The 25,800-nt window shown below is 41.2% G+C and overlaps 1 protein-coding gene and 1 long non-coding RNA gene across 10 annotated transcripts in view; one reads left to right on the forward strand and one right to left on the reverse strand.

Annotated features, from left to right (window-relative positions):
* LOC102531930 (la-related protein 4B-like) overlaps positions 1–25,800 on the forward strand; it is a 71,803-nt gene that overhangs the window by 29,478 nt on the left and 16,525 nt on the right. For 4 of the 9 annotated variants that reach the window (XM_072955008.1, XM_072955002.1, XM_072955010.1 and 1 more), the window contains 3 exons: positions 20,337–20,438; positions 21,108–21,186; positions 22,593–22,729. In XM_072955008.1, the coding sequence (XP_072811109.1) occupies positions 22,612–22,729 (118 nt within the window). In that variant the 5' untranslated portion in view covers positions 20,337–20,438; positions 21,108–21,186; positions 22,593–22,611. Of the gene's footprint in view, positions 1–10,041; positions 10,061–20,336; positions 20,439–21,107; positions 21,187–22,592; positions 22,730–24,134; positions 24,169–25,800 lie in introns of those variants that run through there. The other 5 variants (XM_072955003.1, XM_072955007.1, XM_072955006.1 and 2 more) reach the window with 5 other exon arrangements.
* LOC140691426 (uncharacterized) lies at positions 7,826–10,326 on the reverse strand. Its single transcript, XR_012067043.1, has 2 exons — positions 10,099–10,326; positions 7,826–8,115 (listed from the first exon to the last, which is right to left on the reverse strand). It is a non-coding gene; the product is annotated as an uncharacterized lncRNA (long non-coding RNA).

The following is a 25,800-nucleotide window of genomic DNA, read 5'->3' on the forward strand; positions in this document are numbered from 1 at the left end:
GTATTTTATATGGTGTAGTCAATAGTTTTTCATATGGTCATGGAATGTTTTCCCCCAATGCCAAATATTAGATACTAGACCACAAAAAGTTCAATAAATGTTTAAAAAATATTGATGTAAAATATAAATCCAAAAAATCAAGAAACTCTGCTAAACACATGGGGAAAGATGATGGAGCTGATTAAAGGAATTCTGGTCCTTATTTTAATATTTCCCAAGATCATTCCAGATGGCCAGCATGAGTTCAAATATGTTTTTGATAATCATGTAAAAGTACCACTTTCCATCACCAATAAATTAAAAAACTAAACTGCAATGAAGATTTTCACTGGAGATTTATATAAAATCTGTAATTTTTTCATGAAACACAATAAAAAGGAAAACAAAGTTATTTATATCTTATAAATCTCTTCTCCCCCTCCCTCCCTCACCTCAGGCATCCATCTGTTCCCTGTATCCGTAACTCTGTTTCAGCTTTGTTCTATTTGTTCATTTTTGTTTTTCAGATTCCACGTATAAGTGAAGTCATACAGTATTTGTCTTTGTCTGACTTCACCATTCATAATATCCTCTAGATCCATCCATGTTGTCACGAATGGCAAGATTTCATTCTTTTCTTATGGCTGAGAATTGTTTCATTGTATATATAGACATCATCTTTGTTCATTTGTCTATTGATGGGCACTTTGGTTGCTTCCATATCTTGGCTATTGTAAATAATGCTGCAGTGAACACTGGGATACATATATCATATATTTTGGACAAATAACCATGAGTGGAATTTCTGGATTGTATGGTGGTTTTTTTACTTGGGTTGTTTGTGTGTTTAATGTTGAGTTGCATAAGTTCTTTGTATATCTTGGACAGTAACCATTATTGCCTATGTCATTTGCAAATGTCTTCTCGCATTCAGTGGGCAGCCTTTTTATTTTGTTAATAGGTCCCCTTCACTGTGCAGAAGTTTTCTGGTTTGATTAGGTCCCATTTGTTTATTTTTGCTTTTGTTTCTTTTGTCTGAGGAGACAAATCCAAAAAATACTAATAATATGTCAGAGAGTGTACTGCCTGTGTTTTCTTCCAGAAGTTTTGCGGTCTCAGGTCTTACATGTAAGTCTTCAATACATTTTGAATTTATTTTTGTATATGATGTGAAACACTAGTCCAGTTTGATTGTTTTGCATGGAGCTGTCCAGCTTTCCCAAGACCATGTATTGGAGAGTCTGTCTTTTCCCCGTTATGTATTCTTGCCTCCTTTGTCATAGATTAATCACTCATGAAAAGGTGGGTTCATTTCTAGGCTCTCTGTTCTGTTTCATTAATCTATGTGTTGATTTTTCTGCCAGTACCATAATGTTTTGATGACTGTAGCTTTAGTTTGAAATTAGGGAGCATGGTATCTCCAGCTTTGTTCTTTAGATTATTTTGGCAGTTCTTGGGTCTTTCGTGTTTCCATACAAATTTTAGAATTATTTGTTCTAGTTCTGTGAATAATACCATTGATATTTCCATAGGGATGGCATTAAAGCTGTAGGTTGCTTTGGGTACTGTGGTCATTTTCACAATATTAATATGCAACATAGCTTTCCATCTGTTTTTGTCATCTTCAGTTTCTTTCATCAGTGTCTTATAGTTTTGGCTTTATTCTTCATCTTATACTTGGTGCTTTTCTCACCAGCCCAATTCAGGCTTCTGCTGAGGGACAGGCAACAAGAGAAGACACCAAGTTTAGAGGAAGATGCTCACGCACTTATAGAATTCCCTGAGCCAGCTCAAGAATAGACAAAGTGACTTTCTTTTTCAGATCTCTATATCTGGTAACTTAGTGTCACTTGTCAGTAACAAAACCCCCGAATGGAGCCAGAATACCAGCTGCTTCACGCTCATTGTTGTCCAGGGCAGCTGTAGACGTGTACCTTTCTTTTACTCTGAGGCTTATTCAAGTTGATGTCCATATTTGGCTGTTTCAGTAAATGAAAGTTAAAAAATAAAAAGGTGTATGTGATGAGAGTAAAACTAGTTGAAGACCCATGAAAGTAGTCAGAAAGATGAATGTTCTCCAAGTGTTCTGTGTTCATTAACCAATTAGGATTTTCATATCAGTTGTACTGTCAGACCAAATGGGTAACTTTTTCAGAGCCTGCCCTGTGAGCTTCGCTGACAATCACAAAATTAGGCTGCATGCTTTTCAAATTCATACACATCACCAACAATAAAAATTCTGAAGTCTGAGTAAGTTTGCAGTTACGCTGATGCGTAAGGAAGATCGGAACCCAAGGGGTAGTCTTCATAATACTCACTTTCCATCAAGGCTTCCAGGGAGTATGGGCCCCAGTACTGTTCTGCACATTTATGAGGCATCTGGGAGGGGCTCAGCTATGACTCTGTAACAAGGTGAAAATCCGGAGATAAAAGGCTCGTCTCTCTTTGGTTAACCTTGTGAACATCTCCTGTATTCTTCTCTGCAGAGCCGGCCCTCTCCATGATGGCTGCTGGCTGTGAAAAGCACGAGTGTGTCACGAGGCTGATGCCCACCTCGACAATGCCATTGTCAGTGCCTTAACCTAGGTTCTGAGAGTCACAAAGTTGGGACCCAGAGTTATGAGTGCTGCAGCCCCTTCAGCTGTGCTGAGTGTTTAGGAGTGGGGAGAATGTTGATTTTCTGATTCAAGCTTATATCTTCTTAAAGACTAGAACCAAACATAGTATGTCATGAATGTGGCTCAAGTATATATGCTTGCAGCCCCACTTACTGGTGGCTCAGATTCCAGTCTAGCAGGAGGCTAGGACTTCATGCATCCATTTCTCTCATGGAGATCAGCTCAGCCCACAAAACTTACCCGACTGCCCACCTCTGGCCAACTCTGATTCCCAGGGAGGGACACAAGGTGGACTCAACACTAACAGAAATACACACAAGTGCATCTTCAACTTTGACCTAAGTTGGTATTTTGTTAATCTTGCAATGTAAAAATGATAATTCACCCTTTCTGGATTTTATCCTTTTGAGCAACTGTTGTAGCCAAACAAAGATGTCCATTGAAACTGAAGCCAGTGTTTCAATTTCCCAGAATGTCTCCTCTTTATAGATTATTTTCCATTTCCTTTAGGCAGAAAGTCCTATAATGGTATTTATCTGAATCCCTAATACAGATGCTCCTCAGAGGATTCATATTTGAGATGAGTAGAATTCCTATTCCTATGAAAATGATTTCTCTTCATTGTTTCCTTCTATTTCAAGGGCAAGTAATTCAATTTCTTAATGTCTCTAGTGATCTGCTGACCACTGTCAAGCAATTATCATAATGATCAAAGAGTAGGCCATTATCTGAGATGGTGTGATAGCTCTGCTAACTTCTGAAGTGAGCATCCATGCGTTTAAGGACAGTGAATGTTCTCCACGTTATAATCTCGACTATATATCTCTTAACAATAGGCAATAAATACAGGAGGTAGAAATCATTTATTGAAGTGGAGATAGAGTGATATATTTCTACTGGTTATAAAATTCAGCATATCTTGAGTCAATGGGAGACCGTAGTAAGAAAATACATTTTAAGAATTAATGGAATTTAGGGATTTAAAGGAAGTGGAAATGTCACTTCAAACCTAATAAACCATTTAGGTCTTTGCCACAGTTTGATGTCAAGCTGAGGCAAGGTGAAGGAGAGTAAGAACTCTTTCTTGCCTTGAAGTTACTCATCAGTGGACTTCTCCCACAATGAATAGGGTTTTAGAAACGATGATGTATCTGTGGAGCAGCTAATCTGTGTTTTTGGACAGCTTGCTTGCGGAAGACCTCTCCCAGCTAGACCGGAGGTCTTGGAGTCTGTTCAGCCTTGTGATGACTCATTCTGGCCGTGGTGCCAGCTTCTTGGGAACTGCCTCTAGTTCTCTCTCGAGGTTCTTGGTGTATAACAGAGATAGTCGTCAGTCATAGGTTTCTGAGCAGTCTCACACTAAGGCAGAATAAATACCATCTTCCACATCACCTAACTTTTCTTTAACTGCCCTGCTCAGCTTTTTGTTCCCCTTTCCTCCTCCCTGGCTCCCTGGACCACTATTCACCCCCTTCTTTTCCAGCTGACTTAGCCTAGTTGGTGACGCAGATGCATCATCTTTCTCTTGAAGATTTCCCTGCTCTGGAATATGTTAAAAAAAAAAAGAACTTCCACTTGACGAAATTCATAATTTTCCTGTTTGACCTGATACTAAAGTTGACAAATTTGGGTGAATTAATGAACCTGCAGCAGATATAATTAAATGTTAGTATGCAGCCATACTAGGCCATCCCACTCGTGTTTCAAATAAAGTAAAATAGGGTTGGAAATTTAATCAACAAAATGGGCACGGGAATTTGTCTTGATGCAGTCCTTAGTGGAGCTCTCAAATCAGCCAAATAGGGAGACACTGCTTCGAGTGGCTTCTACTTTAAATTTACCTGTAGCTGCATGAATTGAATGCAGTTGAATTCATAATCCATCTATAATCCATCTGTTACGCTGTTGAAAAGCACTCATTCTGTAATTGTCTGAGTTAAAGAAAATAGTAGATGCTTCTGAGAAAATCTGACCTCACTGTCCTTCACTGGAGCATTATATGATGCTTCATACCAAGACCTTTTCAGATTTTAATTGAGTTTTTATTTATTTTATACTTAATTTAGAGATGCCTTTTCTTTTTCAGCAGTCATACCCTCATATAGAGGTTGGGCTCTCCTCTGTCAGATCCAGTAGCTGCCAGTCATAGCAACAGAGCATTTTTAGCCTCAGCTGACTTGCTTGGACATTTGAGATGAGATCACCAGCGATCATCAGTTTCCTCTTCTACCAACTGCAGCCACAAGATGGCGATGTGACAATTTAAATAAAGCCAAAAGGTTTAGAGCTTTGTTTCATTTCGTTCAGGGAATTTTAAAGACAGTAGAATCCACTTTTAGCAACTACTTAAGTTGGATTGGGAACCATATCCCACAAAGGGTGACTGTTGGTGCTGTGGTTCATGAGACGGCTGACCTCTAGTCAGTGGTGCCACGTGGAACAGGATACAGTTCTATAGGTGCAAGCACACCTCTTGCCTTTTCCTTCTCTCTGATGTGCTCAGGTATAGTGGTTGGTGCACGTCCATGGCTTCAGCCTTGACAGAGTGATGAGAAGGTTTCAAATGACATTGTCTGTCCCTGGAAGACAGTAGCAGACACTTTGATTTTGTTTTTCTTCCTGTGAGATGAACAGAGTAAATTCCATCCAAAAAGTTAGCTTTTGTAGGACAATAAATCCTACTCTTTGATAGTTAAGTCATTTAATAATTCTTCAAAATCTCTTGTTTTTCTCAGTGAGATGCTATATGATGAGCCTTACTTTGTAATTATTTGGGTTCTTGATTCATTATAGAGAAATGTTTCATGTATTTTGGGACCATGCAGTTTGAAATATGCAAGTGTGTGTGTGTTTTTGTAGAATGTACAGGCCATGTTTCTTTCCATGTGACCTAGAATTTAAAAGTATATAGTAACTATCTAATGGAAAATTTGTGAAGATTAAGGAAATAATCCATGTAAAACATGTGGTACATGTACATCATACAACAAATGTTAGTTATTATGTTATTACTGTTTTTTTGTTGTCATGTTCATAGTTGGTGTTCCATTGGCAGTTATTCCTGGGAACCAGTTAGCTTTGTTCTGTCACAAAGCCACAGCTAAGGTGATTAGCTGATTTGAAAATGCAATCAAAATAATATTAATAGCTAATTCACGTTGACTGAAACTTTAAAATGTATGATTTATATGCATCATTTCTGCCTTCTCCCTCATTCTTCCTTTTAGATTGCCCAGAACAGCTCAGCTCTTTCCCCTACAGTCAGGAATTACTGAATAAGATGTTTTCACCACTTTAACCAATGCTTAGCTGTGTTTATCTTTGACAGAACCATAGGAGAAAAGCAACTGTGATCTCAGGTACTGTCACTCATAGTGATCTGAGTGGGGCTGGATGCCTTTTGCCCCTGCAACTCTGGACTCTGAGGGTTAGATGTCCTGGTCCCTCAGAGTGCACTTTTGCCAGGGTCCTTGTAAATTGCCATCTACATCAGTCAACTGGGCACGTTGAATTCGTTGTTTACAGAGACTGACAGGCAGGTGCAGACACCGTCTTGGCAGGAATAATTGATGCTGAACATCAAGAGGATGAGGACTTCTGATACACAGTTGTGTTGAGGGTGATACTTAAGGAACCAAAGTGGACTGTTTAGGTACCCTTGGTTCTCCTTATGGATTGAATTGTGTCCCCTCCTCCAAATTGGTGTGCTGAAGTGTTAACCTCTAGTGTGACTACATTTGGAGATGGGACACTTAAAGAGGGAATTAAGGTTCAATGAGGTTATAAGGGAGGAGCCCTAATCCAACAAGACTGGTAAAACTTAGAAAAGAGGAAGAGAAACCAGAGCTCACGAATCTCCCTGCATGTGTAGAGGAAAGGCTGTGAGAGGGCATGGTAGGAAGGTGACCATCTGTAAGCTAGGAAGAGGGGCCTCACTGTAAATCACCTCTGTTGGACCTTGGACTTCCAGCCTCCAGAACTGTGAGGAGGTAAACGTCTGTTGTTTAAACCACTTAGTCTGTGTATTCTGTTAGGGCAGCCTGAGCAGAGTAAGACATTCCTCTTGTCCATTTTATTCTATAAATGAACAGTTATAGCAACTCCAGCCTGAGAACAGCATGCCAAATGGGGACCCAGTCCCCTCCGGGATCAGAGTTTGGATTGTGTCACCAAATAAGCCCTGAGACCAGAGGAGATGGGAGCTGAGAGTCGGGGAATCCTGCAGGGGTAGTGGAAGAAGGTGAAAATCAGTGTTGATTGTGGATTGGACAGCAGTTTCTCTCTACAAAGCTGCTTTTACATTTCTCTCAAGAAGCGAGGCTTTGTGATTCCTGAAGATGCTGTTCCTTGAGGATACATGCAGGTAGGACTCACAGTGGTGCACAGGGGGTATCTGTAGTAGGACTGTGGACCACCAGATCCCTTTTGAGGGGAGTGCTTGTTACCTCAGGTGTTGCAGCAAATAGTCTTTACCTGTTGAATGATGTCTCAGTGGCATAGCCATCTCATATAAAGGCATGTCCTCTCAGGGTCATTTCACATCCAGTGGCTGATGGAGGCCAAAGTATAAAGGCTCATTTGTTTTGTTCCAAAGCAGGTCCACTCCAAAGTGTCAGTTGAGCTCTGGCGAGGCTGTCAGAACTTACAGCAGTTTGACCTTTTCCTCTGCTCAATTCTGATTCCTCCCCTTCCAGGATTGTTGATTTAACTGATGCTCCGTTATCAGTATCTTAACCCTAAACTGTCTCAGAATCTGCTTTCCAGAAACTTTAACCTGTAATGTTCACTAACAGTTGGGGTACTCTTCTTAATGGGGACTGTTTAAAGTCTCTGTTTTTCATTTGAGATCCTAGTCACCTCTGACAAAATGCAGAGTCACATTTACCATTTGGTTGCATAAACAATTGCCTTTTGACTGAGGTTTGTGTGAGTTGGTTCATAGTCCAGAGAGTCCTCAGTGTAACCAAGAGATGAGGCTTGTATGCATGAAAATGTGTCAGTGTTGTATTGGAGCTCACTGCTAGGCCCCCGTCACTCTGATGCCTCCTTTCCTGAGAAGACCATACAGGTTGTAGGGAGATGGAAAAGGCTAGTATAATAGAGCTGAGAAACACTGAATTTTCCTTCCATGGGTGATACATAACTAGGTATAATCTTATTTTTGTGCTAAAATTGTGTCCAACCGACAGTCATTGTAATTGATATTAAAGGGACCAAAACAAATGGGACAAGCTGTGTGTGATCAGTTTATTTTGAGATGAGACACCCATCCTGGGTAGACAGCCTGTAATTCTGTAATTACATTCTGCAAGCTATGTGAAACAGCAACAGCAACAGCAGCGGAAAGCACCGTGTTCGATTTGCGCATCCTGATTGGCACAACGCAGAATAAGAACATCCGACTTGATTGATAAACTCCTTTTCTGAACAGTTCCTATCAGTCCATATTTCTTTGGTGCATCAGATGTCTTTGTTCCACTGAGATTGCCCTTGGATTAGCCATATTCCTCTACAGAAACTGGGGGAAAAGAAAAAGGAAAACAATCTGAGGAATTTAAATAGAAGAAAAATCCTTTACAAACTAAATGACTTTATATTACAAACAAATCATTAAACAATAAAATACTTAGAAGAGTTTTTAGTTTAGTTTTTGTATAGTAACTTAGATCTGGATTAATGGAATTTTATGATACAGAACACTGATACTGACTAATTATTTTTTATATTATTTGCTGAAGTATAGTCAGTTATGTTGTGTCAATTTCTGGTGTACAGCATGTTTCAGTCACACATACATACATATATTTGTTTCATATTTTTCATTATAGATTTCTACAAGATACTGAATATAGTTTCTTGTGCTATACAAAAGAAATTTGGTTTTTTAAAATCTATTTTATATATAGTAGTTAATATTACCAATTCTTGAACTCTCAGTGTATCCCTTCTCTCCCCTTTTCTACCTGGTAATTATAGGATTGTTTACTATGCCTGTGAGTTTGTTTCTGCAAAACACATTTAAAAATTATTTTCTTTTAGTCCTTCATCAGACTTATTTCTGTGGCCTACATTTTGAACTCCCTAAGTCCACCATTACCTCTCTTATTAACTAATGTGTGTTTTAAGTTTTAAAAATTTTCTTAAAAGTTAAAAAAATAACTAAATCTAATTTCAGTGGATATTTGCTGTTTCACATAGTGGCTTTGTATTTTTACCTCAGTTTCCCTAGTCTCCATTCTGTTGGTAATGGCTTTTGATTTCCTTTTAGAGAGTTATGCCTCCCCTGGTGTCAGAATCTCAGTGTATATCCAGGTGCTCTGCATGGAGTTAAGGGACAGAGAACAGAACAGTGTTCCGGGGTGGCAGCCTCACGAGGCTGCTCAGCAGCTCCGGTGGCCATGACCTCAGGGGCATCCTTGCTTTTCTCCTTCTACTCAGTTTTTGATCTTCTGTTACTCTCACTGATGCTATGAGTAGCCAGATAATTTTCTAATAAAGTCTCTCTTCAATTGTGTTAGCCAACCGCTTGATACTGAAGTGATGAAAATAAAATCTCTGACTGATTTAAAACCTTAATAGTACCTGAAAATGTCAAATGTTACGTTACTAAAGCAACTATAAAGTAAGGAACTATTTTACCTTAAGTGTTTTAAAGCCAAGGAGTTTTATACTTTGTCATTTGATAAATTTCTTACTCATTTTCCTCCATGATCACTAGTATTTTCTCCTTATGTGCTTTAATAATTTATTTGACCCAAGAACATGTCTCCACTGCACTGGAAGTTCTTTATTCTGGAGAATACATGCCAGATGATTGTCAGAGTGTAGAACCTTTAGTGAGTGAGCAGGATAGGGGAGTAGGGTCTGAATCAAGTAGCAGTAATGCTCATATCAATCATCTTGACTGGTTCCTTCATCCACTGGACAAACATCGTGCACTGTTTGTGTGCCAGACAGATAGTGGAGGGAGACACTGAAATAAAGAGCATGTTGCAGTGCCTGAAGGTAAGAAAGCATGGGGTGCTGTGGAAGCTCAGGGGGATCCTGAAAGGGCCCTCGAATTGTGGGATTAGATGATGCTTGTTTTGGGTCTGGAAAAATTTATAGGAAGTATTCTGGCAAAGAATGAGTAAAGGGAAAAAGAACAAAAGCACATGGGCAGGATCACTCACACACACACAAAACTACAATACCTTTGGAAAAAGGAAGCGGTTCAGTGTGGCTGAAACAGAGTTTGAAGGTTTACATGAAGTATTTGACAGATGAATCTAAGGACGGTGGAAGTAACTAACAAAAGAAAATTTTATATGTCAGGTGATCTGATCTACAAACCTGTGAGGACCTTGGGAGCTACAGGGTTGATACGTGTCTTCGGGAAAATGAACCTGACTGCTATACAGGAAGTGAATTGTAGGAGATCTAAAATCAAAATGGAGAGAGTCAAGGCAATTTTCAGAGTCTAGGTGAGATGTTGGAGGGAAGATGGAAGGCAGAGACTCACTATAATTAATCTGAATGTCCCTTCGTTGTCGTCACCAAAGGAGGGAACACGAAACCCACTGTTAATTTAAAATACCAGTCCAGTAAGCAGATTTTTTCCCTCCTCCTTTCTTTCCTTTTTCATTCATTCATGAATTAAAGGTTTATTATGTGTCCTGGCCCTGCATTAGTCAAGCTACTCAGTGAGTGGTGGGGGATGAAGCAGGTGTCTTGTCCACCCTCAGGTCTGTCAGCCAGGATTCCAACAGGAAGCAGTGACACACTCCAAATTCCAAAATTCAAGGATGACTCAATAAAGGGAATGGTTTTTAAGGTGGTGGAAGGTTGTAGCTTGGGGCTGATAACAGCTGTAAATACTCTTGATCTGAAGAAACAAGGGAAGGGAGTGGTTTTTATAACCTGGAAGAAGACAGCTGTGTGGAGAGCAGCTACCTTGGGGGAAACCATGACCTTCACTGGAGTGGAGGGCACTGCCAATCCAAGGGGACTTTCACAATGGGAGCTGGAGAACTCTGTGCTCTGTCTTTCCCTCCAGTAGCCTGCTGGGCTCTCAGCTGACTCAGCCACATGGAAGGGCAGAAGGCATGGGGATCTGTGATATTTTCTCTTCGGGTCCTTATCCTGGAACAAAAGGTGCAGAATTTTGGAGAATTAACTGGGAGGAGCAAACAAAAGGTATAGAGAATGTCAGGAAACTCATGCTTTCTCCCATGGGTGTGTGTGCAGGTGTTCCTCCTCTCAAGACTGTATGTAATGTTCGTCTCAGCGTGGCCTCACCCACAAGGAGCCCGAGGGAATGGGATTAGTATGCTGTGGGTTTCCCCTGTCAGGGCTGCCTCCCTGGACCACATCCCCTTCTTCAAAAGAGCCTTGTTTTTGAACTAGACAAGCAAATAGGAGATACAAAGCAAATATTTGTTTGTGGTGTATTCAGTGTCCTATGCAAATGGCATTTAGGTGTATGTAACTGGTGCTATGGAGCCTGGCATTTTAAGCAAACTCCAACTTGTATAAAGAAGCATTTAAAAGGAAGAAGGTTGAATGCTGTGGCCTGTGTTGGCCTGTGTGTGAATTATATGGCATTTTTGCTTTCTACACTGTTTGAGGTCTGCAGTGATGAAATGCTTCAGTGTCAAATCTGTAAAATCCACTGCCCTCTGTTCTTTTTCCTGTATAAATAGAAGCTGACAGTTGGAGCTTTTGTCACTGGCAATTTCAGATTCATTATTCTGAATAGACCTGACATTCAGGTCCTTGGTTGTAAAAGACTTTTAAATGACAAGCAGAGTCAATTTCCTTAGGTAAGGGGAATTTGTGGTTGTGTGTTTACCTTTGATATTGTCAAAAAAGAAGCGTCATGACATCCTGGAAGGATAGATTTATGATTATAAGGAGTCAAAAACATTAATCTTACTTCTAGATGTCTTCCAAATGGACATTAATAAAGTGCTTTCATAAAGAAAAGAAGCAGAGTCTGATCAGCTCTGCAGTGGTATGTCTGAGAATACCAGTTTTTACTTATTGAGCATATGCCAGTGTTGTGGGGAGTATTCCTTCCATCTGTAGTATACTTTATTTACGTGGGAAAAACATTAATAAACAAAGAACTACCATGAAGTTTAAAAACAGGAAAGCCACTGGAATCAGGCGGCATACTGGAAGAGGACTGCCTCTGTCCTCCACTCTCACTGGCAGAGATAGTTAAAAGCAATATCATAGCATGTTGGGGCAAGGAGAATTCAGAAGTAAAAGACTGGATCGCATGCTTCGGAGGTGAGAGGTAGGATGTGAGCACAAGTGGATCCCAAGACTGTAATAGCCCATTCTAGAAAATGCAGAAGGCCAAAGTCTGCACAGGACCTCCAGGGAACTCCACCTGTACTGCACTTTCAAAAGGCCACGTGCCTGCTGTGCAGAGGTATATTGGAGGTCACCCAGTGTGAGTCAGCAAGAGAGAAATGCGAATATAAAATTTCATCTGCTTTCTTTAAATTTCTCACAGACTCAAGAAAAAGCCGGAAATGGCAGGGAAAGAGGTCAAGTGGTAGTGAAGGAACAGGTGTTACCTCTCCCACTATAGCTCCATGGTTCAGGCTCGTATTGGAGGAGGAAAGCTTTGGGTTGAGAAGGAGATGAAAGTTTTGATTTAAAATCGATGAAGTTTTTCACCTAAAGGTGAATCTTACTTACTGACCATGGATTTTGATCCTTTAAAATGACTCAGAAGTCATGTGATATGTGTAAAATGGGAGCAGAGATTAAGCAGAATGTGTTTAAAGACAATATTTGTAGGAAAATAAAGCTACTCCCTGGTCTCTGTACACCAGTTATAATAATAACCTAGGATTTTCTGCATATTGAATTTGAAGCCACAGTAACCTGATGAGTCAGTACTACGCTTTCTGAATAGTTTTATTTCATTAACAAATAGGGTGAAAACATTGAGATCACTTGGATTGAGCAGAATACATCTAGTAGTGATTGTTCAACCAGAGTAAACTGAGTCACTGAGTCTTGGTCTTCACAACTGCTACTTTTGATGCTTAACTCTTTAACTTCTAGGAAAGCTTCCACTAAACTTGTAATTACTGTAACTCAGCAGTAATACAGACAGCATTTCATTCCAGTTTTTAAACATCAGTGTCTGTGGGTAGGCATGCGAAACATGCAGATGATTGAGAATCTAAGGAATTGGGAGAAAAAAAAACCCAAAGGAAAGTCTCACTTTGAAAAAAGGAAGAAGACAGCAGTGGAAAGGGGAGTATGTATATATTGGGCAAAGAAAGATTAATGCAGTGGTTAATGATGAGTTTACTAATAGACTGTAAAGAGGCATTGAAATGTGGCAGAGTTTAGGAAAGATAATAGAGTTGGACAAGAAGGAGTTTTTTGTCATGAAAGTTTGTGAGAAAGAGGAAGGGAGGGAGGGAGAAATAGGATTGATAGGAATCAAAGTGAAAAAACAAGAAAGGGAAAATTTCATAAATCCTGTATGGGTAAAAAAATGAATTCCTTGTGTGTGTGTGTGTGTGTGTGTGTGTGTGAGTTTGAGTTTTGTGTGTGGCTTTACATTATCCTGGATATATTGCTGCTTTATCCTAATCAGTCAAAATACTCTCCATGCTGTTGATGTGATTTGAAGTTTAAAGTTCTTGGTGACTATGCAGGATGCTTGCTTTTCTCTCATGATGTTATCAAGCAAGGGTTGCCTGTGACACAGAAAGCTAAACTCTGACAAGTAGGTGTTTGCAGCGAAGGATTTTTTTTTAATTTTTTTTTTTGCAGGGCACCAAGTAAGGGAGTGGGAGACAAATCTCAGATCGCCTTCATCTTGATCTTTGAGTTAGGGATGTTTTAAAGGGGAAGAACAGAGAAACTGTGAAAGAAAAATCATCTTGTGACGGTTCTGTGACATTGCCTAACCAAGGTTTCTGGAGTCAGGATGTCTCCAGTTTATGATTCTCTGTCAGGGTGGTCCATGGCTCGTGGTTCTGTGAACTCATCTTGCCCTGGGGGAAAAGCCTGAGTCTGTATGTTAATGATATCTACAAGGCAATGTTAGTACATTGATGCTATCAGTAACAGCTGTCTTAGTCTTCTGACTGTGGTTTAGTGTTCAGTTAGCACAGGATTGAGGTCAGAGGGGACAAGAAAGGGATTCAGGTCAGAGGAGACAAGGGAATAGTTTTAGATGGAGAGGTGAATCATAACCTCGGTAAGGAAACTCAGTTGTAGGGGGCTCTGTTTAAATCATGTAAACTGAGCATTTCCTCCAGTATAGAGATATTCTCAGTGAAGAGCTGTAAGCTCTTAGAATAGATCTGGTGAGAAACTTATTTTAGCGAGAGGAATGCATTACCCCAGGCTGTCACTGTAACAAGGGCTTAAATCACAGTCCCCAGAGTGAGGAACGATGCCAGGCACCATGAGCATGCCTTTCCTGGTGTATTCTGTGCACCTGGAGCCGAGCGCTCACACTGTTCTTCAGCTTTTCCCTCCCCCTGTTAGCGTGGTTCAGTCTTTCTCAGCAGGTTTTCTACTGGGCTGGTTAGTCGTTTGCAGCCACCCTGTTGCTGGTGGACTGTCTGCAGCCCATGTGATGTTGATGGTACCATTGGCTGCATTTTCAGTGTGATGACACCATAAGTTTGATGGTTACTTTTGATTTCTTTAGGGGTTTTGACTTGTTTTTCAAAGTATTTCTTTTTGAGGGAGACATTTATTTCAGTTGTTGGCTTGGGCAAAGCCATAGAACTAATGCTATGAGGCAAAATACCAAAAGCACTCTGGACTATTTGAAGAGCAGAATTCATAAGGTATTGGTGTATTTGTTCATCTACAGTGTAGAGAGAGCAGAGATGGGATTCCCAGGCTGTGCTTCCCTCAGATTGTGCTGTAAAACATTAATCTTTAATAATTGAGGGTAAAGGACAGTTAATCAGCAATTTCTTCCAGTAGTAACTTACATTTGATATATATTCCTGTCCTTTTTACAGGCTACATGAGGGCCCATAGTTTTATATCTCCTGCTCGCTGGCATCTAATAAAAAATGCCAGTGTATAAATCAACTATGAAATTGGCCTAAATTGTACAATAAATTGTGTCACACTTTAGTGTTTTTGAAAATCTTCATTAACCTCTTTGTAACTTTACTTACTAGAATAAAGTGAAAACTTTCCTCTCTTCACTTTCATGTATCTGTATGTGCACGAATGCATACATAGCATGTTTGGTTAATTATTTGAAGAATTTACTGAGTTTTGAATGTAAAACAACTTAAAAGTTTATCCGGAGTTCTCCTTCTACCTGGCATATTGAAAGTTGCAAAAAGTGTGTCACTCTCAAACTAAGTAAACCAAAAAATTAAAACTTTTTTTGTACTCACTAGAGAGCTGAAGTCACAGGACAAGCAAGTTATCTGATTTCTAGTGAAAAACAGGTCCCTCTAAGGGTATCAGACACAGCTGTGCAGGATATGGGAGGATGGCACATGGGCAAGAATCCGGTTAACTTTGTAACCACTTCCTAAAGGCTGAGTATGAATTCCAGTGAGAAGATAACCCCTCTCTCCTAACATGGACAGAAGGGAATTTGCACCCATTCACAGGCTTTTCTCCACGAACCTCCAAAGGGTCCTCACAGGAAAGACGGGAGGTCAGGCGGGAGATGGGAAGCCTGGCTGGAGGTGGGGTCCTGGGAGGAGGGGTGGCCCCCTGGGGCAGGGGCTCTAGGGGCCTCACTCCCTTGTGAAATGAAAGCCTTAGTCTCGGAGAGAAAAGCAGCAAGCCCCGTGGCCCCCAGGGCACAATTCAAGTTTCATTTTAGACACAAAAATATGTTATCCCGGAGAAAGAAAAAAAAAAAAAGGTGATTGGATTTTATCAAAATTAAAAACATTTGCTCTGGAAAGGACATTTTTTAAGAGAATGCAATGACTAACAACAGACTATGAGAAAATACTTGCAATCTGCTTACCTGTTAAAGGAGTCAAAACAGTTATATAAAGAATTGTTAAAACTCAAAAGAAAATAAACACAAGAAAATGGGTAAAAGGTTTGAGCTCATACTTAAAAGAAGACGTAAGTATGGTGAGTATGCATATTAAAAGATGCTAAACATTATTTATCATTACAGAAATTCAAATTAAAACAGCAGTGAGATACCATTATGCACTTATTTATGTGGCAAAACCCCCAAATCTGACAATACTAACTGCTGGCAATGATGCAGAAAAACAAGAAAAAATAATTATCATTGCTCTTTGGTTTTATAGCATATGTAAAAGCAAGGACAGCAGTAGCATGAAAGATGGGATATGGAAATAAAGAGATTTAAATGTGTATTCGTAAATATTTGCACACATCTGTGTATGCATGTATGTCTTCAATTAAACATGTTCCCTAGCTCTCTCCCCTGCGATTAAGTGAAAACAGCTCATCTCAATAGCAATTAGCAACATAGAGCCTTTGATCTCTGAACATTTGTCCACCGAAAAGAACCAGGGTTCCATCCAGGAAGAAATGCCTGGGCTGGGATAGGGAACGTACCAGATAAGACTGGAACTTCTTTTTGAAATACAGAGTAAAGAAGTGTTCATAAATGATGGGGATATGTTGAAAGTACATAGGAGCCAGCTTTGATAGGGTTTCCAAGGGTTAAATCTGGAAACATTTAACACTTAAACTTAAATATTGTTAGTAATGGATCATGACTCATTGAATAAAGTAGGTATCCTTATGTTCATATTGATATAAGCAAATCAATAAATTCAGTTTATTATTAGGGATGGAATTTTTACAGAGCCTCAAGATAACTTCCAACAAAAATACGTGTTCATTACAAAAGGGAAGAGGGTGACTTCTTAGTGACGAAGCCTGGTAAACACTACTCTGGTCAAGTGATCAAAGTGAACATTGTCAATAATGGGACAAGTTTAAATCCTGGGACTCCTGATAGGATGCAAAATAAAGGACACAGAATCAGTAATGTGTAAATACTTATTTCCTTTCTTCAGTTTTCATACTGGATTACATAGAAGATGGCCTTCATTTGTAAGGAACCCACTCAAGTATTCGGGGGAGTACAGCATCATGTCCACAGCTGAGACTCAAATAGTGTAAACATTTTTGAGGTTTTCTTAAATTCTCTGTTGGAGTTGAGTTTTTTTTTTCCTGAAGAAATGCTTTTAGAGTTTTAATTGCAGTTTACATTCTGTATCTTGTTTTTGCTGCAATAAAGAGATTGGTGCATCCAGTTAGACCAATTAAATTATTAATTTTGGTTAAAGACTTTTCAGAGATCATTTAATGAAAAAAATTAGGCTTTACAGATTTGAGATTCAAGGTAGTAAGTTCCCAGAAATCATGAAACCATATTACATTCTAGAGTGATTCAAATATTTTACGACAGCAGTGGGACTATGGAAATTTATTGAAAATTTGACTTGAATCTGTTTTTTTTTTAAATGTTAAGATTGTTGTTATAAATGACAAATTTAATTCTTGATTGATGAAAATCTTTATTTTTCAGCCTTTCCCAAATACCAGTGGCATGTCTGTCTCCACCTATTACTCAAATTTAATCATGGAGGACTTGTGAAATAAGGCAAATAAGATAGAAAAAGGTTATCTAATCCATTTAAGATCTTAATAGTACTCTTTCTAAGTTATTAAGAGAACCATCACTTAGAGACTGAAATTATTTTATTTTCCTAGATGACATCTCCTATTTCCCTGTGATCTTTTCAGAGGTTTCAGAAACGCATGCGTAACACAATCATGTATGCCTCAGGGATGGCACATTGTATAGCTCTGCCATTAGATAAGGGTACTTGCTGTATCTATGGGGGAAATGCCGTGCTTTGTCAATTTACTGCCTCTCTGAATCTGAAGGCACCATTTAAAACTGGATGTAGTAGTTTACTAAGTGGTGTCAAGTGTTTAAGCTCTAGAAAATAAGCTGTTTGAACCGTGGTTGCCCAGGGATCAGATTTCCTTTTCTTGGTTGTTGGAAGTTGTTTCTCCCAGGAGTGTGTGTAGGTATGTGTGCAAGAGAGAGAGAGGGAGGAAGGGAGAAAGAGTGAGTTGGATACTAAATTATTTCCATTTTTGATGTCCTTTGGGTATTGGTAAGAGCTCTTTTGAAATGATCCAAGATTTCTGGAATTGTAATTTAAGCGTATAATATAGGATTGAATTATCAATATCCTGGACCAGTTTGTGACTAAGGAACCCTTTGAGGTGACATTTAGGTGCAAATAGCCAGGCTGAGAGACTTGACTTGCATAAGTGATACTTTATGAACTCCACAAGCATGCCCTAGTTAGTAGCTGAGTCTCTGTGCTTGCTCCGCACTAAAAGCCACTTTTACTTTACATTTGAGAGAGTGCCTCACGTTGGTGGCATTCAGAGCCAGGGTGTATTCCCGCAGTGGGCAGTGAAAGGCCCAGCAGTTTTTAGATTTTGTGAAAAAACTATTGTAGAAACCGAGTAGCCCTAGGAAAGCCTGAGGACTTACTTTGACTTTTTGAGTAGATGATACACACTCTAACACTTGATCCTAAGTGGTCTTATGTTGAGGTCTGTTGATACGTTGGTATTATACTTATCAAAACAGCTCACTCTTACTCATCAAGAAAAAAAAATCATCTGTTTTTCTTAGGTCTCTCATGATGAAATCAGTGCTCTAAAGTCCACGATCTCTGGATTCCATGATTCACAACACAGTCGAATCACAGAATTATGTAGTGTCTCTTTTCTGAATGCTGGGTCTTCAAAAAGTGCTTAAAATTTCAGAGTCCATAGAAAGGCCAAATGATAGGACAGAGTTTGATCTCTTTGAACATCTATGGTAGCAGCCTGAACAATAATTTATAAACATAGGATGTATTCAGTTTTCGAGACTTCTGTCAGGGAGAGTCAGGAGTTAGCACTGCAGGTGAGTTGGCCATGATGCTGAAGTGCCTCATCATCAGAGGCCAGATCATCTGCTAGGCATAGGTTTATCCTCTTAAGAGCGAGTGAAGCTGTGTTCTGTAGCCGTACCCTCTGGATCCCACCAGCAGTGGGCCCGACTCCGGCTGCTCCACATCCTCACCAGCACTGGATGTAGGCAGTCTTTCTTGCCATTCTTAAAGCTGGGTAGTGGGATCTTACTGTGGTTTTTTCATTTGTATTTCCCTAATGACTGATGGTGTCAAATGTCTTTTCATGTGCACATGTCTTTGGTGAAGGATCTGTTCAAGTCTTTTGTCCATTTTCTTATTGGGTTGTTCTATTACTGAGTGGAGAGTTCTTTATATGTTTTGGTAACAAGTTTTTATCAGATATGTAATTTGCAAATACATCCCTCCAGTCTGACTTGTCTTTTATTCTCCTAACAGTATGTTTTGTAAAGCAAAATTTCAAAATTGTGTCCAGTTTATCAGGTTTTTTTGTTTTGTGTTTTGTGGATCTTGCTTTTTGTGTTGTACCTAAGAAATCTTTGTTTAATCTCAGGTCACTAAGGTTTTCTCCAGTGAGTTGTATGGTTTTAAATTTTACAATTTTTAGGTCTGTGGTCCATTTTAATCTAATTTTTGTAGTGTGTGAGGTATGAAGCAAAATTCTTTTTTTTTTCCCCATGTGGACATGCTGCTCAGCCCCACATATCAGAAAGGCTCTCTTTTCTCCATTGCACTGCCTCTGTGCCTTTGTCAGAATCCTTTGAAGCATGTAGGTTTATCTCCAAGCTATCTCTTCTCCATAGGTTGGTTTGTTTTTATGACTGTAAGTAACTCTTAGAAACAGGTATGTTTGGTTTTGCTGGTGGTTCCATGAGGGGAGATAACTCCAGGCCCTGCTCCCCATCTTGCCTGAAAGCAGACGACCTCCTGTCTTGCTGTGGGAAGAGCAGTTCACACCCTGACACCTCGAATCTCCCGGTCCTCCGTCCCCAAACCCTTCACCTGCCGTGTCAGGAACCTTCCACGTAGTTGTATCCTCTCTCATGTTCAGTGAAACCGCCCTCCACACCCTGTCTCCCCCATCAGAACTCTCCGGAATCATCTGGACCAGCTGTCTCTGTGCACCTCTGGCTCCCTCTCCAGCCCCGTGTGGAGTGGCTGGGTGGCACGACGGCCCCGTGCCCTGTGGTTTTCCTCCACTGTGTCACAGTCTGCCTGACACTGTTTGTTTACTGTTTACTTGTTTAACTTTTGATTGCCTCCCACTGAGAGCAGAGGCTTTGCCTCACTGAGGCTGAACAAACAGCTTTGACGGTGCCTGGCACACAGGAGACATGTAGTGAATATCTGAAACGTGGGGTGTGGAATGTGAATTCGCCTGGGTGCTAAAACAGGCCTTTCTGGATGAAGGAGTGAAATGAGATTGTAGCTTCAAGAGCCGTTTCTAGTTTTCAGTCTCATCAGGTCCATTGGTTTTGTTTTGTCTGGTTTTTTTGCTGGTGGGGGGTGGATTTTGTTAAAGCTCTTTATATAAAAGAAACTCTCTGTCTTTATTTGTTGTAAATGCCCCTGCTTTGTCTTTGCTTTTTGATGGTTTTTGACTTTTAAAATACCAGTGTCTCTTGTTTTAAAATACCAGTGTCACATGTATTATTGTACCATGAAACTTATGTAGAAGTGTGCAGCCAGAAACTAACACGTCATAAATCAACTACTCTTCAGTTTTAAAAGTTTTTTTTTTAAGTGTGCAAAAAAACTCTTAGTTCTTAGAATTTAAGTGCTTTTCCTCTCCTAGTGCCACCTTAAAATGGGATCCTGACCTGGTGAGCAGAGTGCTGGGGAGGGCCCGGGGCCTCACCCTGAGCTCAGCGCACCGTCCTGGAGACCCCGGTCCATGGTAGGTGCTCCGTGTGACCCCCACACAGAAGTTACCCACATGCCATCTGACAACTTAGGAGGGCTCTCCAGAATCTAGTACCAGGTTCTGTTTCTGCTAGCGGATCTGTTCACTTAGTGTTCTCTGGTGGGGTCGCTGTACCCGAGCGACCTGCCTTGTCCCTTTGCCTGTCCGGCAGTGTAAGGGCCGATGTGTCAGGCTGTGGTGTAGACACAGCATAGCCTCACCACCACGTGTGTTCAGGATCCCCAGCCTTGATTTTTGGGGGGCCTGTATTTATCTTTTCCTTATTTTTATTCTTTCCTTTATATTTTATTGTCATTTTATTATCTTGTGTTTTTCTAGGCTACCTGAAAATCTCTTTAGAATTGAGACAAAACGTTAAATAAGCTTATACTCATTTTGTGATAAAAAGCACCTGCTAAACTTCACTAATAAATACCACTTCTTAGGCTGTTTTTTTGAAACTCTGTTTTTGTGTGGGGGAGAAGGGGTTTTTTGTTTGCTTTTGCTTATGATTTCCTTGTAAAATAGCATTTTTCTTATTTCTCTATCTTAATTGTGCAGATGAATTAATATGTATATTGAAAAATGAGCATTGTTGTACAGAATTATCTGTTTGGTAAATTTTAAGCCATTTTCCCTGAGCTAACCATTGCTTCTGTGTAGGAAGAAATGAATCACAACCAGAAAGCCAGGAAGACCCCCGGGAAGTACTTAAGAAAACATTGGAATTCTGCTTGTCCAGGTAAGGGTGGTGGTGCTTGTGCTGGCGCCTTGTGGCCAAGGTGGTGTGCACTGGAACTGCACACACAGACAGGGTGCTTTCCACGGGAGAAGAGGCTGTCTGTCAGCCTCTGTGTCTTACATCTGTTGATAGGGAATGGAGACTGTTGGCCTGCTGCCCACTGTCCACAGGTGTGTCTTGATCGTTACCTGGGTTGCTTTTGAACTTTGGTTTCCTCCCATCCCTACCCACCCTCCTGTTGTGAGTGAGGAGCCTTGGGGGGGGTCAATCTCACAGAGACATTTTTTAGCACGCCGAAGTTCGAGGACACGTTTCCTATATTAGTTCTCAAAGTATGCCAAGCGCTGCACTGTGAAGCTGTTTTCTTTGTGTAGCAGTCATATTTTTGTTTTTTCTGTTAAATAGAGCAGAATGTGTAGGGTCGCGTTGCGGACCGGGGCGTGTGGGGAGGTGGGGCTGAGTGTGAGGGGACAAGCCAGGTGAGACGCTCCCTGTCAGTCAGGGCAGTTCTCCGGGTGTTCCTCTGGGCCGCCTCTGCCCTCAGACCTGGCGCAGGTGTCCGGTGCAGGTGTGTGAGGGTGAGGGGAGGGGCGCTGTGCTGGGCGCCTTCCACTGCTGTGCAGCCCAGACTGGGACACCGCCTCGATGGCTTGCTGATCAACTCCCCGGGAGGAGGTGCTCCCGCAGGCCTGCCCTGGGCTCCTGCAGCAGAGTCCACACCTGCGGGGCTGCTGGGGGGCAGGGTGCACCCTTGCACAGCACTGGCTTCGTGGGGCCTTCTTTTGGGAACCAGAGTTCAGCTGTGTGTGGTGCTGAGGGGTTTCTGAGCGCGTGGTCCTCTTTGTGGAAACTCCCCGGGACACCTGCCCTCCTCCCTCCAGGGCTGTCAGTGGTTTAACTGGCCCCGTGGCATATGTGGTTGGCCACATGCACAGCTTTGTCACCCTGGCCGCTCCAGGGGGCTGGGAGGCCAGAGTCAGAGTCCTGGCCTCTGCAGGTGTCCAGCCTGAGCCACAGGCACTCTGGGCACCAGCCTTCCCTGGTGTTTCTGCATTTTTCTTTCTTTTGTTCTATCACTGGATTTCCTTACTTTAAAAGGTTGGGTTTATATTTTTAATAAGCTACTCAAACACTTTGGGACAGAGATAAGCTATAAGCACATTTGTGAAAGTTTTACCTGCTTGCTGATTGTGATTGTACAAAGTGCAGCATACTTTTACTTTTGCTCTCTCTGCCTCCTCAGATGTCTTTGATAAAAATTGTCCCAAGGTAAGAGAGGTGGCAAATGGTAGGTGGGGTTGGAATTTAGAGAAAACTTCAAAGCAACACCGTACCACGCTTGTACCTCTTGCGAGGCTTCCTTTTAAAGAAGTTATCAATTAAGAGAGATTGTCTTCTTTCTGCAGGGAGAATCTTGCTAGTGACATGTACCTTATATCGCAGATGGACAGTAATCAGTACATGCCAATCACCATGGTTGCTAACCTGGGCCACATCAAGAAGCTTAGCACCGACATGGACTTGATTGTCGAAGTGCTGAGGTGTAAGTAGGCCGCAGCCGGCCGAGACGCACGTGGCCCAGACGGCATCTTTCTTGCTGACGTGACCATCAGGTGCTCAGCCATTCGTGAGGAGATACTCGGTGGCAAGTGGAGTCTCCCCTCGCCTCCCAGGCCTTTCTGACAGTCCTGGTATCTGGTGAGGCACATGGCGCTGGGGCACTGATGGGGCTCCATGACAGCCCTCAGGAGCATCTTAGATTGTGGCCTGTGGGGTAGAAAAGGCTAATGGAGAGGTTAACCGTTGTGTATTCATAGTAGAGTCATGTGCATTTTGATTAGCATGCCAGCTGCTGAAAGAGTTTTTCAAATTTCAGCTTCCTACTGAAGTTCTGTTTGGGTTTATTGCATTCTTCCTTAGAAACATTCTGTGAATTAGGTTGTTCCTTGGACATTTGGCAACATCAAAAGAAGATTTAAACATATCGAGACCCACAGGGATTCAGGAAGAGTGGGTATTTAAAGTGTGACCTGGCCTAGTTTGCTTTGCAGACAGGCTTCTCACAACCTAACCATTTTATTATTTGTAAAAAACATTTTACTGAGGTATAGTCGCACGTCGTGAACTGTGTGTGTTTAAAGTATACAGTTGGATCATTTTGGACCCACATGTATGTTGGTGAAACCCAGTTTCCTCGTGCCCCGTCACGCTGCGCCTGTCCCCTCCCACCCGGGATGGCTTCTACAGGTGTTAATTTCATAGTAAATGTGCACTGTGTGGGATTTTTTTAAAAATGGGATGATGTTTAATTCTTTATAAAGTTGCACTTTTTATGATGGGGCTACAAGTACCAGCTGGTGGTTTCTGCCCCCGCAGTTCTGAGCATCTCTGAGGGGCACCCTTCGTGAGGCACGCAGTGGTGGGTGCCCGAGTTAAAGCCACCTTTCTGTGTCTCCGCCATGACTTTCCATCACTGACTCTTACACAGAGTGTTCATGTTCTCCCAGCTTAGCTGTGCTGCTGACAGTGAAGATTTTTTTTCTCACGTGCATTCGATTTAACAGCAGTAGAAAAAGATGAACATCCTATTTTAGAACTTAGTTGGATTTTCTGTTCACATAAAAAAGTTCTCTATTTCTGTTCCTCTGTAAATCTCATAAGGCCATTAAATTAATTAAAAAAAACTGGCAAACATAGAAATACATTAAGTTTAGTTCTGAAAATTATACCCCCATTTCTTTCCCAAGGCAGTGTTGTGTCTCCAGTGGTGCTTTGTCTCTTGGGTCCATTGAGAGCAGGCCCTGTTGTGTGTCAGCTGAGTTTGGTTCCCATCTGACCAGCAGCTTTCTTTACTCTGTTAACAGTCTTTGGTTATTGTTAAGAATCTCATATTTACTTATTTCTTTCAGGCTGTCCTTATAAACTTTGCTGCCCTGCTGAGGATAATTTTCCATTGACACTTGATGGCTGGGAGCATGTTTGGTAACCCTGTGTAGTTGCTTAAAGGAGCCATTTCTGCCACGGGCAGCCCTGTTCTCCCCTACTGTTTCCCACTTCCTTCTCCAGTACTGTTTCTGTGCGAGTTCTTGGGTTGGAATGTTGTTGTCTGTCCATTAATATTCAGCTAGTTTTGTCCAATTGTTTTCACTTAACTTTTGGACAGAAATATATGTACGTATGTAATAACCTGCATAATCAGAGTAGAGTCAGCGCATTACCGTATTAGTTGTAGTTCTGGAGAGGGTGAGCAGAGAGGCTTCTTAAGTTTGAATCTTATCCCCATCCCCAAAATACCTAACATAGAATCAGATACAACACAGACAGTTGGTAATACCTTGTTTTAATTTAAATATTCTCATGTTGACTGAGTTGCATAAATTACTTTTTTAGACTTTTTATAATCAATACGTATATAGTGCATGTCACACTATATCTAATTCAGGTGCTCTATATTTATAGTTAATTTAATTGAAATTGTTAATTTAAAAGAACTCTAAAACATTTGTCATCAGGGTGTGAATAAATACACTGAGCTAGCCACACAGTGAATGCTAGAGCAGATAAAATGAACTCGGCATATGTTTTTCAACAAGAATAAAATTTAAGGTCATAATGTTGATTAAAAGGGTGTTTCAAATTACGTACAAGGTAATACCATTTGTATAAAGTTTCGGCATGTGTAAACAGAACTATGTTTTTGTGGATTCAGAGATAAGGGGTAGGAGCATAAACACGTGAATAGGATTGAAGCTGCTGACTCAGCGTGTTGGGGGCAGCTAAGCGGGGAGAGAGACTGGCAGAGGCGGGGAGGGAGGGCACGGAGTGCTTTGCCACTGCCTGGTTTTTGTATGGGTTTACAGCTTTCCTTGTTGGTGAGGTGGAGTTTACACACTTCAGATTCACATGGTGTAAGTGTACATCTGGTACATTTTGACATGTTTATACACTTGAGGATCTGCCACCATCAGCATGATGAACGTGTCCATCAACCTGCCCCAACCCACCAGAGTTTACTCCTGCCCCAGGCAACTACCCTGCTTGTTCGTTTTTTTGTCATTATAGATTAGTTTAAATTTTTAGGAAAGTGTATATAAATGGAATCAGTCATGAACTGTCTTTTTTCGGGGAGTGTCTGCATTCTTTCACTCGGCGTAATTATTTTTTTTAGTGTCAGTAGATTGTGGCTTTTTATCGCTGAGTCATGCTCCATCGAGTAGATACAGCACAGTTGGTTTGTCCCCCAAATCGGAAGATGCTTAGGTCATGGCAGGTTTTGGCCGTTACAGATGAAGTTGCCAGGAACGTTGGTGTGAGTCTGTGTGGACAGACATCCCCGCCTCTCTTGGGTAGGTCGCTGCGAGTGGGAGGTCGGAGCAGGTGGCAGGTGTGTGCGCTTGGGAAGCTGCTGCCTGTTTCTGGAGTGCTGAGCCGTGACCAGGGCAAGCGCTCCCAGCGATTCTGCGTCAGTTTTCCCAGCGGGTGTGGGTGTGTCCGTGTGGCTTCATTTTCTCTCTCCCAGGTGCCCCCACCTTGTCCCCTCCTGTCTTTGAAGACGCCCCGCCGTAGCCCAGCTGACTACCTTGTTTCTTTCACAGAGCTTGCTTTGGGTATTGT

Source organism: Vicugna pacos, chromosome 35, assembly GCF_048564905.1.
Source record: "Vicugna pacos chromosome 35, VicPac4, whole genome shotgun sequence".
Lineage (NCBI taxonomy): Eukaryota > Metazoa > Chordata > Mammalia > Artiodactyla > Camelidae > Vicugna > Vicugna pacos.